Source organism: Mandrillus leucophaeus, unplaced genomic scaffold (genome assembly GCF_000951045.1).
Source record: "Mandrillus leucophaeus isolate KB7577 unplaced genomic scaffold, Mleu.le_1.0 Scaffold36, whole genome shotgun sequence".
NCBI classification, from domain to species: Eukaryota; Metazoa; Chordata; class Mammalia; order Primates; family Cercopithecidae; genus Mandrillus; species Mandrillus leucophaeus.
The window spans coordinates 3,020,855-3,037,159 of NW_012103809.1; the positions used below are offsets into that span (position 1 = coordinate 3,020,855).

Below are 16,305 nucleotides of genomic sequence, written 5' to 3' on the forward strand. Positions count from 1 at the left end.
GAGGCTCCCTGAGGGGCACCACCCACTGCTCCACGGCGACGGGTCTCATCAGCAGCCCAAAGGCTGAGAAGTGCAGACGCCTGGTGCGGGATTGGCGGGCGTGGCGGGGGATTGGCGCGGGCAGCTCCGTCTGTGGTCTGAGGTGGGGATCCGCTAGGGCAGCCAGCTGGGCTTCCCAGTTGGGTGGGGACTTGGAGAACTTTTATGTCTAGCTGGAGGATTGTATATGCACCAATCAGCACTCTGTTTCTAGCTAATCTGGTGGGGACTTGGAGAACTTTTATGTCTAGCTAAAGGACTGTAAATGCACCAATCAGTGCTCTGCGTCTAGCTCAAGGTTTATAAATGCACCAATCAGTGCTCTGTGTCCAGCTAATCTGGTGGGGACTTGGAGAATTTTTGTGTCTAGCTCGAGATTTGTAAACACACCAATCCGCACCCTATCAAAACAGACCAATCAGCTCTCTGTAAAATGGGCCAATCAGTTCTCTGTAAAATGGGCCAATCAGCTCTCTGTAAAATGGACCAATCAGCTCTCTGTAAAATAGACCAATCAGCTCTCTGTAAAATGGACCAATCAGCAGGATGTGGGTGGGGTCAGATAAGGGAATAAAAGCAGGCTGCCCAAGCCACAAAGGACAACCTGCCCTGGTATCTTTTAACAGTGGGGGTGGTTTGTTATTTTGCTTTTTGCAAGAAATCGTACAGGTGCTGAGTCTTTAGGTTCCCCACTGCCTTTATGAGCTATAACTGTCACTCTGAACGTCTGCAATCTTACTCCTGAGGCCAGTGAGACCAGGAACCTGTGAAGAAGAATGAACAATTCCAGATGGGAGGAACGAATGATTACATACGCGCTGCCTTAAGAGCTGTAACACTGACCGTGAAGGTCTGTAGCTTCACACTGGAAGCCAGGCGGACCGCAAACCCCTCCAGAAGGAAAAAACTCCAAATCCCTCAGAACATCAGAAGGAATAAACTCCAGACACACTATGTTTAAGAACTGTAACACTCACCACGAGGGTCAGTGGCTTTATTCTGGAAGTCAGTGAGACCAAGAACCCACCAGTTCCGGACACAGTTTCAGAGAAAGACAAGTAAACAGACTCTTCAGCTGATGTATGGGAGAGACTGACTGACTTAGATGGGAAAAAAACAGGTATTTTTCCTGTAGGAGATTACCATCATTTTATCAACATCTGAAGGAACCTTAAGAGCACCTGCTTCTAGAATATAAGCAAACCCTGCTGAGGGTAACTAAGCATGCCTAGTTTAGACGGCAGGTTAAGCATGGAAAACAAGGAGAACTAGGTTGAGAGAGTGAACAAAACCTGTTTATTTCTACTAAATTATTCCAGGTTCATTGTCTATGATGGCCAGGCCATCCACTTGTCATTGTTTTGTCCCTACATTATTTCTCCATCCATTATAGTGCTTCCCACTCTTCCTACCCATAATTACCTGTGGGGTAATCTATTTTAATTCAAATACCCATTTACTTTAGGTAGCAAAACATTTAGTCATAGTTATTTGGTGCATAAATTCTGTGCTTGCTTTTTTAACTTCACAAATAATGTAGATAATAAAGTTGTAGACCTCAGACGATGAAGAGTGTAACTGTAAACATTCATTTTAAGTGAAAAGGGTTATATTGATATGGGAATAAATGATACAAAACATTATTTGATAATATTTTTAATCTTAGAAAAGTCTAAACTACGTCTCATGCTTTAACTTCTCTGGTCATTTTAAATAATAATTATTCATGTAGAGCCTGTTATAAAAACCTACACATGCATGTTAATTTCATCATGTTACACACAAAAAAAATGCCTAAAGTCTAGCAAATGAACATCTTTGCCTAGGGCCACATGACAAGTTTGTGGTCAAATGAAAACTGAGTGATCAGAGAAGCCCTTCTCTAAGAAACTAAGTGCTCTGGAAAGATGACATACAGTGCTTATGACATGTCAAAATATAAACCAAGCCTGTGCCTAAACAACACACATCCCCTGGAGAATTAGGCAATTTTACAACAGCGATGTTAGTGACCTAAGGGCCGCATCAGAGAATGATCAGTCTACTGAAGGAAGACTTGCGCAGTGAGTTCACCTCGCATTTCATAGAAAATAATGACTATCATATGTGTACTCCCTCAGCACCCAGCCACAAACCTCCAAGCAGCTGCATTCACCCTTACCTTTTTCTCTTTATCAAGAGACAAGATCTTTTTCCAAAATCCAAGGTTTGCCTCCATCTGAGTTGTACCTCATGTCTTCAGAGACCTCTCTCAAATATACTCCCTTGCTTAAGTATTTATAATATTTCTGTAAATTTTCATCTCTGCCTAGAAATATGTTCAAACCACGCCCGTATTTAAAAATCATTTTTAAAATATATTTTTCTAACCACTTTCTATTTATAGCATAACTGTATAAAAAAAGTCACAAAGTACCAACTCTACATCCACATCCTTGACTCAGCCCACTGCAATTTAGTCTCTACCAAAAGGCAATGAAACTCAAGGTTTCAACTACATATATCTATAGTCTATATTGATTTCCCCGAGCTCTGCACTTATTTATCCAACTTCTCGTAACATATTTCCCTTGGCAATATCAAAGATAGCTCAACATGAAAGAAAAGTGAGTTAACTTGTTATCCATCTCCTGTAAATGTTTATTTTCTATCTAATCCCTGCCTCTGAGGATTCTACAGCCATTCCCCACCTGCTCAACTCCTGATCTTGAGACTATACTAATTACCATCCTCTCCTTTGCCTTCAACTTCCAATCAAATTATGTTATGTTCTGCGCATTAACTATTTGTTTTTTGTTTTGAATTTCTTTATTTCTTCTTAAAAATATGGGAAACATCTGCAGAAAGTGCAGGTTTGTTACATAGGTATACATGTGCCATGGTGGTTTGCTGCACCAATTGACCTGTCCTCTAAGTTTCCTCCTCTCACCCCCCACCCTCCAACAGGCCCTGGTGTGTGTTGTTCTCCTCTCTGTGTCCAGGTGTTCTGAGTGTTCAACTCCCACTTATGAGTGAGAACATGTGGTGTTTGGTTTTCTGTTCCTGTGTTAGTTTACTGAGGATGATGACTTCCAGCTTCATCCATGTCCATGCAAAGGACATGATATCATTCCTTTTTATGACTGCAGAGTATTCCATGGTGTATATGTACCACATTTTCTTTATCCAGTCTATCATAGATGGGCATTTGGTTGGTTCCATGTCTTTGCTATTGTAAATAGTGCTGCAATAAACGTACATGTGCATGTGTCTTTATCATGAAATGATTTATATTTGGGGGGATATATACCCACTAATGGCATTGCTGGGTCAAATGGTATTTCTGGTTCTAGATCATTGAGGAATAACCATACTGTCTTCCACAATGGTTGAACTAATTTAAATTCCCACCAACAGCGTAAAAGCATTCCTGTTCCTCCACAGCCTCTCCAGCATCTATTGTTTCTTGACTTTTTTGTGACTGGTGTGAGATGGTATCTCATTGTGGTTTTGATTTGCATTTCTCTGATGATCAGTGATGTTGAGCTATTTTTTATGTGTTTGTTGGCCACATGTATGTCTGTTTTTGAAAGGAGTCTGTTCATATCCTTTGCCCACTTTTTAATGGGGTTGTTTTTATTCTTGTAAATTTGCTTAAATTCCTTGTAGATTCTGGATATTAGACCTTTGTCAGATGGTAAACTGCAACATTTTTCTCCCATTCTGTAGGTTGCCTGTTCACTGTATTGATAGTTTCTTTCGCTGTGCAGAAGCTCTTTAGTTTAATTAGATCCCATTTGTCAGTTTTGGTTTGTGTTGCAATTGCTTTTGGCATTTTCATCATGAAGTCTTTGCCCATGGCTACATCCTGAATTGTATTGCCTAGGTTTTCTTCTAGAGTTTTTATGGCTTTGGGTTTTACATTTAAGTCTTTAATCTATCTTGGTTAATTTTCATATAAGGTGTAAGGAAGAAGTTGAATCCCAGAACAGACCAAAAACATGTTCTGAAATTGAGGCAGTAATTAGTAGCCTATCAACCAAAAAAAGCCCAGGACCAGACAGATTCACAGCTGAATTCTACCTGAAATACAAAGAGGAGCTGGTACCATTCCTTCTGAAACTATTCCAAACAATTGAAAAGGAGGGACTCCTCCCTAACTCATTTTATGAACTAGCATCATCCTAATACCATAACTGGGAAGATACACAACAACAAAAAAAGAAAATTTCAGGCCAATATCTCTGATGAACATTGATGCAAAATCCTCAATAAAATACTGACAAACTGAATCCAGCAGCACATCAAAAAATTATCCACTATGATCAATCAGCTTCATCCCTGGGATGCGAGGCTGGTTCAACATATGCAAATCAATAAACATAATCCATAAACAGAACCAAAGACAAAAACCACATGGTTATCTCAATAGATGCAGAAAATGCCTTCAATAAAATTCAACATTCTTCGTGTTAAAAACTCTCAATAAACTAGTTATTGATGGACCATATCTCAAAATAATAAGAGCTATTTATGACAAACCCACAGTCAGTATCATATTTAATGGGCCAAAGCTAGAAGCATTCCCTTGGAAAACCAGTACAAGACCAGGATGCCCCCTTTCACCACTCCTATTGAACACAGTATTGGAAGTTCTGGCCAGGGCAATCAGGCAAGAGAAAGAAAGAAAGGGTATTCAAATAGGAAAAGGGGAAGTCAAATTATATCTGTTTGCGGATGACATGGCTTTATATTTAAAAAGCCCCATCGTCTTAGTGCCAAAACTTAAACAGATAACCAAAGTCAGCAAGGTCTCAGGATGCGAAATCAATGTGCAAAAATCACAAGCATTCCTTTACACCAACAATAGAAAAGCAGAGAGCCAAATCATGAATTAACTCCTATTCACAATTGCTAGAAAGAGAATAAAATACCTAGGAATACTGCTAACAAGGGATGTGAAAGACCTCTTCAAGGGGAACTACAAACCATTGTTCAAGGAAATAAGAGAGGACACAAACAAAAGGAAAAACATTCCATCTTCATGGACAGGAAGAATCAATATCGTGAAAATGGCCATACTGCTCAAAGTAGCGTATAGATTTAATGCTATTCCCATCAAGCTACCATTGACATTCTTCACAGAATTAGAAAAAAACGACTTTAAATTTCATATAGAATCCAGGAAGACACTGTATAGCCGAGACAATCCTAAGCAAAAAGAGCAAAGCTGGAGGCATCACACCTCCTGACTTCAAGCTGTATTACAAGCCTACAGTAATCAAAGCAGCATGGTACTAGTACCAAAACAGACATGTAGACAAATGGAACAGAACAGAGACTTCAGAAATAACACCACACATCTACAACCATCTGATCTTCGATAAACCTGACAAAAATAAGCAATGGGGAAAGGATCTCTTATTCAATAAATGGTGCTGGGAAAACTGGCTAGCCATATGCAGAAAACTATTTCTTAAATATATGCCAACTTCCATGTTTAGTGATATTCTCTTTAAAATTTTTGACACTCCTTGCCTAGACTATCAAAATGGCTTTCTAACTAGATTTTCCTACTTCCAACCTGGTCACTGTTAAACCCACCTTTCCTTCTACTATCAGAGTGATTTTCCTAAAATTAAAAGTTACGTTAAATCCTTTAATGTTTTCACTTTACCATTAGAAGAAAGTCAAAACTCCATAGCATGATGTCAAGTCTTTTATCATCTTGTCCTTGAATACATTTCCAACTTTAACTGTGCTGTCTGCCATCTCCCCATATCCTGCACACCAGCCATGTCAAAATACATTTGATTTGCCAAATACATCACACTTTTGAAGGACCATATGGCTTTATATATCTTCCCATTGCCTGCAAACCTGCTTCTCTCTGTTTTTTATCTAGCTAAATTATATTAAGGCTTCAAAGATTACTTAAGTATCATATTTCCACTGAAATCTTTGCCTGTTGCCCACATCCTCCACCAGATCTGTGTTGTTTCCTTTTCTCAATGCTCCTAGAGATCCCTGTGTTGATCTCTTTCTGGCACTTTGCTAAAAAATGGTGGTGAGAACACTTAACATGAGATCTACTCTCTTAACAAAATATTAAATGCACAATACAATATTGTTAACTATATACCAATGTTGCACTGCAGATCTCTGGAACTTCATCATCATTTGTAACCAAAATTTTTACCCATTGAATGGCAACTGCATATTTACCCTTCTCCTCATCCCCTGGAAATCATCATTCTACTTTCTGCTTCTATGAGTCTGACTTATTTAGATACTTTATATATGTTGAATCATGCAGTATTTGTCACTATGTGACTGGCTTATTTATTTCACTTAGCATAATGTCCTCAAGGTTTATACACATGTATTCACACTGTCACATATCACAGGACTTCTTTCTTTTTTATGATAATATTCCATTGGATGTACGTACCACATAATATATTCATCAACTGGTGGAGATTTAGGCTGTTTCCATGTCTTGCCTCTTGTGAATAGTGTTGTAATGAACATGAGAATGCTAATATCTCCTTGAAGTTCTGATTTCAATTCTTTTGGGTAAATACCCAGAAGTGGAATTGCTAGATTATATTGCAATGCTGCAGTAATTAAAACAGTATGGTACTGGCATAAAGACAGATATAGACCAATGTTACAGACTACAGAGCCCAGAAACAGATCTACACATATACAATGAACTGATCTTTAACAAGGATGCCAAGAAAACACAATGGGGAAAGGAGTCTCTTCTACAAATGGCACTGGGAAAAGTGAATATTCACATGCAAAAGAATGAGATTGACCTTTATCTTACACCATATGTTAATACAAAAATCAACTTAAAATGGATTAAAGACCTAAATATAAGATCTGAAACTGTAAAATTCCTAAAAGAAAACATAGGGGAAAATCTTCATGACATTGGTCTTGGCAATGATTTCATGGATAAGACACCAAAAGTACAGGAAGTAAAAGTGAAAATAGACAAATGGGACTACATCAAACTAAAAAGCTTCTGCAAAGCAAAGGAAATAATCAATAGAATAAAATGCCCTCCTAGTACTTTTTATACTACCTTGCATTTATTGCTTCTCTTCTCTTTCATCACAAACATAAACTGATGACTTGGCAAGCCAAATCCATGATATTCAGGATCAAAGCTGAAGAATAATTTTTCTGTTGGTGACTTTAACGGGTGGAAAGTGTGGGAAGAAGCAGGTTGGAAGGAAAAGAAAAAGAGAATTTAAGACGAACTTTTCAGGAAATTTCCCAGAATGTTATTAGATATCAAGAGATTACTCTTTGTTTGCTACAGGTCTCTGGTTTGGAGCAGCAAGTTTAATAATTCACAGTAAAATTAGCTCTCTCTATAATGGGGAAAATATTTTCCTAAAGTCGAATAATTTCCTGGTTGGTCTTCAGGACAAGTGTTACAGGTAACCAAAGAAATGTTCACCTTAGCAATGTAGAGATGGTTCTAACTTCTCTTCTTTAACCATCTCCTCACAACCTAAATGTGCAATAAGAAGACTGGAGGCTGAACACATTGAAGAACGAAGTGATTGAAGCACCTTACCTGAGACAATATAAATATAAAATCAAAGAAGAAATGATGAACAGGAGGATGTAAAGCAGCACTGTGATCACCACGCCAAGAATGCCTGGCTGCATCGTTCTTACAAACATCCAGTAGAGCTTCGCGGCATCTGCCATGGGAGTCTCCTCATTATCTGTTAGCCGTTGACAAAAGCAAATACAGATTTGAAAAACTAAGAATGGGAACACTGATCATCAAGTTAGGTGAAAGTAAATATACAAAGACTATGTGACCCTATAAATTGTTTTTGAAATAAGTCTTCCAGGTACTGAAGATTGCCAGCTCTTCTGGTACACAAAGGAAAAGAAAAAAGGCTTGGTTTACCCGGTTTTTCTCATCTTCCCTCTAAGCCTTTACATGCACACACTTGACATGCAATTCATAAAGTAAAAGCCATGTTTTATTTATGTACTATTAACTTCTGAATTTAATGAGCACAAGATGTGAAGAAATTAAATATGATGGTGAAAAGAGTCCTTTCTTTCTGAAGCAGATTTGATAAGAATTTAATTTGTGCTATGCATAAAAGAGATGGCTTATTTTAGAAACTTATAAAAAAGTTATCAGGCTACTTAATGTGCGTTTGAAAACCAAGTTTACATTAGGTTAATTTAACAATAAGTCCTTATTTTAGACAAGGAAAGACGTACACTACATTGGATTAGAAATGAAAAACAATACTATGGGGTTTTTAAAAGTATATACATTTGTAAAGACCTACAGTATCATCATATGACATCTTTGACTTTATAAAATATGGATGTTCTTTAATTATAAGTCTCTTGATATCAAGTGGAAGTAATGTGCAATATAAATGTTAAGTAAAGTATCTTTTCTCAATGCAATAGAGAAGGAAGAATTTCTTTAGTTTTTAAACTGATGATTAAAATGATGATAAATAAATGTTGAAAAGCCGTTTTTTAAAAAAGCTTATCCAAACCACTCATGTGTAGATGAAAACAGAAACCTAAGCAGATTCATTTGTATTTTCCCTACACCAAAATATACTTTAGTGATTGGGCAGTGAGTATAATTGAGATGTTCCAATTCTCAACTACTGCTTCTTTGAGCACCATCTCAAAACTTTTATTTCTATATTCTGTACTTGTTAACCAGTCTATCTCGCAAAATTGAGTGACTGCTGCCAGGACTTTTGGCAGTAGATTGTAAGAGTCATCATGCATCTCTCCTATTCTACATCATACCTTTCTGCTGTTTCTTAAAGGTAATGAAATAGACTTGAGATTCATTAATGAAACCAAAAAAAAAGATATATATTTGATGACAGTCACATAACCTAACCAATATATTTTAATTATTTCTTTGACCTACATATATTGAATGCCTATTATGTGTCATTAGGAACTGAAGATAAAAGAGGGAATACAATTAGACAAAAGCTCTACCCTCTTGGAGCTTACATTTAGGTGAGAAGGGGGTACATGAATGATAGTAAGCATATATGCAAGATTAAAATAAGTAATTTATTGTTTATGATACATCACAGGATGGTATTATGAAGAAAAATGTAAACCAGAAGAGGTATAGGAAAGATAGAAGTGTATCACTAAATATTGCTTCAGAATAGGTGTCACTAAAAATATGGCCTCTAAGAAAAGACCTAAAGATATAAGAGAATGAGCCAGGTGCCTCCCAAATGGTATTCATCACATACGGCCCATACTACATCTGTGTGTGTGTGTGTGTGTGTGTGTGTGTGTGTGTTGATTCTCCAACTAGATTGTAAATTCCAGCCTGGACTATAGGGGCAATGGCTCTTACATCTTGTGTCATTCACAGAGCACAGCATCATCATTTCATTCTCATACTCTCATCTTTATTCTTTTTATGTTAAACATATAATATATAGTATGTTTATATATTTATACACATAATATATAAAATATATATTATATATTTATATACATAGTTTATATATGTATTATATATATATATATATGTTTCAAGGTTTATTCCCAGTCTCTTATTTGATCTTTCCAGCAACACTATAAAAAGAGTAAGGTAGGTGTTTTGTATTTGTAGATATTACTACTTTCTCATGATGCATATGAGGACATTGAAAACCGAAGAGGTAAACTGGCCTATCCGACATCAAATAGATGACACATAGCAGAGCTGGGACCAGAACCCAGCTCTCTCTGACTCCAACTCTGTGGTCTTTCCACTACTCTATGGTCACTTCTAATGGAGTGTTTGTCATTTGAATGTGTCTCCCAAAAGCATGTGTTGGAAACTTAATCCCAGTGCAACAGTGTTGGGAGGTAGAGCCTAATGGGAGGTGTTTAGGTGATGAAGGCTCCATCCTCATGAATGGATTAATGCCAATTATAAAAGGGCTTGAGGCTGCAAGTTTGAATTCTTGCCATTTCTCATCCTCTCTTTGCTCTCCTGCCATGGGATGACACAGCAAGAAGCCCCTTGCACGTGGTTGACTGCCACGGGTACTACTTGAGACCGTCATTATGGCAGTTACTATTGTTACTGCTTGAGACCGTCATTACAAGACTGAACGAAGGGATGAACATAGAAATGATAACAAAAAACAGAAGAAACTATTTTAAGGGAAGGCTAGCATGGAGGAGAAGAAGAGAGCTCCCTGCTTCTAGTGAGCAAAGACGGCCGCTGAGCATCTACAGCCCTTTGTATTTATTGAGTAACAAGAGCAAGGAGGAGAAGGTAATGATGGGTCAGCTGCTTAATTGATCAAGGGTTCATATTGTTACTGACAGGTTTCAATTATGCCTAATCATAAGAAACATTTGTGCAGCGTCCAACACTTTTAGGATGTCAGTTCCTCAATCTCAGACTTCCCAGACTCCATAACCATGAGCCAATAATTCCTGTTCATTATAAATTAACCAGTCTTAGGTATTTTATTATTGCAGCACAAAAGAGAATAAGATGTGGAGTCTCAAGAATCGTTTGCTGAATGACAGTGTTTGCATCCTACCTTTCATCTTTGCTTACATGTTTTATTCTTATCTCACTATTTATATTGAGGGCAGAAATTATGCCATATTTATTCTGAATCTTTTAAAACCTTATGTAGAGTATATACTCAATAAATATGTCCTGATGGACTAAAACATTCAGTATCAAATCTTTCCTCTACTTTTTATCCAGATTAGGGCTCAGGCAGAGAAATAATTTATCCACTTAATGAAATTGTTGAGCATAGTATCATCAATGCATTGCCAACCTCTGAACCAACAAACTGAAGGACTAGCAAAGAATTACTAGCAACATCAACAGCCACTCAGCACTTCAGCCTCAGACCAATTCATCTGCCACATCTCCCTTTAGATCTCCATACATGAAATGAATTCAAGACAGAAAATACCAGTAAAATTAGGTAGCATCTCCCTGAGCTGAGTGACCTGGTTCAAACCCAGAAGATACTCAGCTTCGTCCGCTAAAAAGAAGTGCGGAAGGATCTGGAGGTATGAACACTCAGGCAACCTGAGTCTCCCAAGTGACATTCAACCTATGATAACTGCAATCCTTGTGGAACAGTAGTTTTCAAGAATTAAAGATCATCAGAATCACCTGGAAGGTTTGTTAATATACATATTGATGGGCCCCTTCCCAATGTTTCTAGCTCAGTGAATTTGGTGCAGGGCCTGAGATTTTGCATTTCTGTTAAGTTCTCAGGTGATGTTAATGCTGTTGGTCCAGGGACCACACTTTGAGAACCATAGATTTAAATCAATACTTCTGAAGCTTCAGTATGTGGCCACATCCAAGCGCATTTTTACAGGTTCCCAAAGGGTTTTAATGCTGTCTGTCTGTGGATTACAGACAGCTTTAGAGGTTTTTAAAAGATAACAAAATTAGATGTCATCTGCAATAAAACATGATGGATTCAAACTGCCCAATAATTTGTGCAAATTTGGAAAACAATTTAGCTTTTTTTTTTTTTTTTCAAGCGGAGAGAGAGAGAAGGGTGCTCTATACAGCTACTGGAATCCAAGGCAGCCTTTGTCAGGTTCCAGATCTATGAACTGGTTCTGAGATGGCCACACTGGAGGTTACTTTCCTATAGATTACATCGGAGGTTCAGAGTAAATTCAGTTCTGCTCATTTTGTCAGCTGCCTTGGATACAGTGGTCTGGTCTCCTATTTATCTGCCTGAGGGAACTAACTGAAACAAGAAAAGTCCTTCCAAGATTGCTGCAGATATCCTTCTGAGCAGATCTCAGAGGACCACAGGGACAGCTGCTCATCCTCCCCAAATGGCTTCACGCGTGATGTGGCTGTAGGCTGAGCCCCAGCACCCTGTCTACTCAATATGCACATTAGGACTCTGGGAGAAACTGGAAGTTGGTCCTCCCAGAATGCAGACAGCATTCCTCTCTACATCTCCTGCTCATCAATCCTCGATGCCACAGTCACCGTATTATCCTGGAGAATAAGAGAGGTAGGAATGTAGATGTTATCCAGCTGGAGAATCAGAATGTGCTAATCAACAGGGTGAAAAAAGTTTAGAGATGGGGTAGGAAACACAGCCACTTCTAACTCAAAAGGCTCCCTCTTCTGCCATGTTGTCAAGGTGCTCAAAGGCATGGAGGCTTCACACAGTGGTCTGTCCTTCAAGAACTGAGGAGCGTTCCTTGGCACATGATTCTTTCGCTAATCCCTAACAGTGGGACTAGAAACTAGATATACCAGTGGGCTTGAGGGGCACTGTTTTAGTTAATTTTAATAATGTTAAATGGTCTACATAGTTAGAGTCAACAATCACACTTGTCGGCAGGTTCTGGGCATTTCTGGCAGAGGTCATTTCCACTCAGGAATAAGCAGTCAGAATTCTCACATGAAATCAACAAGACATTAGTGCACTTAAAGCTTCGAGAACTCCAGTCTTGTGAAGAGCAGTCCAGCTATCCCCAGTGAGCGAAAGCCCAGCCTAGCAAGCAGGAAAATGAAAGCAAAGGCCTTCTCAGCAAAGTATGTAGCACCTTGTTACTCACAGTATGTCCATGGAACTAGCATCATTGGCACCATCTAGGGGTCTATCAGTAATGAAGAATCCTAGGCTCTACCTGCTAACTCAGAATGTGCATTTTGTTTTATTTTTTAAAATATGTTTTTATTTTTATAGATTTAGAGGCTGTAAGTGCAGATTTGTTACATGAATATGTTGTGCAGTGATGAAGTCTGGGACTTTTCATGTAACCATCACCCAACTAGTATACACTGCACCCATTAGGTAATTTCTCATCCCTCATGCCAATTTCCCATCCCTCACGCCCCTTCCACCCTCCATCCTCCCACCTTTTTAAGTCTCTGATGTCTATTATTCCACTGTTTATGTTCATGTATACTCATTATTTAGCTCCCACATATAAGTGAGAACAGGAATGTGCATTTTAATAAGATCCCCAGGGAACCTGAAAGCAAATCTTTCCTCTACTTTTTATCCAGATTAGGGCTCAGGCAGAGAAATAGCATGCTAGGGCCTGAGACACAGTGCGAAAAATGGTGACAGGCTCTGCTGACCTTAGCTGTCTACTATAGCACCCAAAGTAGGAGATATCTTCATGGATGCAAATTTTCTGAAAGCATTTTGTTGACAAAAGAGTCGATTTCAAACACAGTTAACAAGTAGAGTCCATCAAAACACTCATCTCTATGATTTGCTTGGTATGGTGAATATAATCCAAACACATACATTCCAGTTATGAAACTTTCCTTCTTCTTGTTAAAAGGAGAAATATACCAAATGTGGAATATTATTTCATACATTAAGATAATTTTATAAATAAACATTTGGTCATATTCATTAATTTATAGTATCTATATGCTCCCTTGCTTGGAATGATATTTTATGGCCAGGTCTACAGTATAGAAATTTAGTTAAAATTCAGATGTCTCTTCTTTTGCCTATTGAAATTGCTTAAAAATGTGATGCCTCCAAGGTAAAGTGTTTCTTGGCTTGAATTACTCCACTGTTTGCCAGTATCTTTAATTTTGCTTTGATGATTTAATCTAAAGCATTTGCAATTTAAATGGAGCTTCAATAAAGTTGCTAAATTGCAGGTCAGGGGTCACGGCAAGTAGGCAGGATAGGAAAGGATGATCCCCCATTGAGCCTTGCCTAGGAAAGGATGCCCAATTGAGCCCTGCCTATGCAGGAGCTTGCATCTTCCAACCTATGTTGCTATTCCTAGATCTTCTTAGTCGGCTCATCAGAGCTTTCCTATGCATCCATAATGTCTGCGGTCCTCAAACTGTGGTCCCTGACAAACAACATCACTGTCATCTGTAAATTTGTTAGAAATGCAAGTTCTTGAGCTCTACTTTAGACCCACCAGAGGAAGAACTCTGAGAATGGGGCCCAGCAATCTGTTTTTACAATAGCCTACAATAGATTCTGATACAGAATAAGGTTTGAGAATCAGTACGTTTCAGTAACACTCTCTAGGAAATCCCACGCCTTGCGAATTCAAAGCAATAGATTTGGATATGGTAATAAATTTACACTAAGAGCCACATCATTTTCACCTCAAATTATAGCCCCCAAATTCATTGGTAAATTAAATATTTTGGTAATCAAAAAATTGTCATCAGGGATAACATACATTTGATTTCACAAAGCAATATATTGACTGAAAGCTTGAAGTAGAGATTTTAACATGATGGAAGGAACATCATCCTCAGAATTCAGAAATCTGGGTCCTAGTCGTGGGTGCAGTGTGCATGGCTATATGGCCTCAGATAAGTCGTGTAATTCTGTATCTGGTTTCTCCCAGCTGTAAAGTGAGAAGAATACTTGCCCCATCAACTTACAGGATTGTCATAAATATGTAATCAAAGACATTGTGTGAAGATGCTTGAAAAATACAAGAGCACTCTTCAAATATTGGAATTATTATTACCACTATTTACATGTCATTATGTACCTTAATACATCATTCATAATTATGTAATCTTAGAAATATATATTTTAGGGTGAAAATGCACCATGTCACTTCAATATCATCACAAAAGTCTAAGTAAATGCTTATGCGGTATTTTTTAAAATACATTTATTACTTAGAAATGTTTAAAAAGCTTTCATTCTTGACTGTATTTATTGCAGAAGAGTACTACATCATAGTCAATAAATAACCTAACTAATTCAAGGAACTACTGTGCAGTTACCTTTTTGCAAAATTTGCCTATGAAAATTCTTAATATTAAAAAAGTTACCTAAACAAAGTTACCAAAAGAATATAACAAAATAAAGCTTCTTTGTAATAAGGTTACAAATGTGACAGCTAGCTGGGATTTGATCTTCAACATGACTTCTGGCTTATTTTTCAAGTGTTTTTTTATGAGAGTTAAAATTACACTTAAATTGATTATATTAGACATGCATGACTTTTTTATCAGAAGAAACTTAATTTCGATTTAAGATGAATACGGATTGTTCATTATGATTGAAACTTTCCATGTCAAATGATTCATGGACTAAAGCTAAATTCTATGTCAAGGACTCATATCCTGATTATTTCATTTGACTTACCCCCAGGAGAGTATCCACTATAAACACTGCCAATGGGTCTAGAACTGTCCATAGTCCCATGGTAATGATTAACTTTGACAAGACATCAGGGCAGGAGGCAAACAGTAGCTGACAGCCCCATCTGATCAAAACCAAAAGAAGTAGGATTGCATTCAGCATTAAAGGCCCCATCACAACCACAGGAAGCTCTTCTCCAATGTGAAGTGAGGAAGTTGGGTAGCGAAGCTCAACGGTGTGAAGAGAAAAATGGAATCTGTGGGAAAAGAAGGCAATCGTATAAGGGTGAACAAGAGGAACTGTACAAAATACCAAGTGTACAAACCAATTTAAAGAACTCTGTGTTTTGTTTTCTTTTTCTTAAATACAGAAAACTGGACACTTAGTAGTACCCCCTAATTTATTGTTAGAAGTTTTCATCTTATCCCAGCCCCTCAACATGTTACTTCCCAGGAAAAGGTAAACTCTACCCTGTTTATTGTTGTTTTAAGTGTCCTGTGCCTCCATAGAAAGTATGTCAATTTGAGCCACTGAACACAGCATTCTAAAGACTAAGAGCATTTCTGCAGTTCACACAGTACATTTTAGTAGGTTATTTAAAATGCGAAATATACCAGTGAACTTTCTACTGTGTCAATCTTTAACAGAAATGAGAACTAGATGTAAATCTAATGCTCCTTTGGAGTTTCAGCATAACTGATTAATTTTACTCATGATTCTTGTAAGCAGATTCCCAGATACAACAAAAATGACACTGTCACCACTAACAACCAAAATATCATACTCCTTTGTTGTTCTAAAAGAATCAACTAGATGCAGTTGAAGGACCTAACTCAATGATTAGATCCAATCTGAACCCAGTCATTCAAGCATCCTCGACCCAGGCTTTGCCACTGTCTTTCTGTGCAGCAAGACTTTATTTCACTTGAAGTTTTCTCTCCCCTGAATTTCAGCCTATGTAAAGCTGCTTCATAGTTAATCCTGCCTGTGCATTCTATTTATCTGCCATCTACTAAAAGGAGTTGTTTTACCCACTCCTTGACTTGTGCTTCAAAGAAAGTTATGCTTTGTTCTTATGTGAATATCAAATAAAGTAATGTACATACCTTTCTTTTTTCTTTCTTTTTTTTTTTTGAAACAGAGTCTC

The 16,305-nt window shown here is 37.7% G+C and overlaps 1 protein-coding gene across 1 annotated transcript in view; it reads right to left on the reverse strand.

The window, feature by feature from the left end:
• LOC105546482 overlaps window positions 1–16,305 on the reverse strand; it is a 659,409-nt gene that overhangs the window by 103,492 nt on the left and 539,612 nt on the right. The window contains exons 11-13 of the mRNA XM_011989689.1: window positions 15,162–15,414; window positions 13,599–13,616; window positions 7,613–7,758 (exon numbers count right to left, since the gene is read on the reverse strand). Coding sequence (XP_011845079.1) covers window positions 7,613–7,758; window positions 13,599–13,616; window positions 15,162–15,414 — 417 coding nt within the window. The remainder of the gene's footprint in view (window positions 1–7,612; window positions 7,759–13,598; window positions 13,617–15,161; window positions 15,415–16,305) is intronic.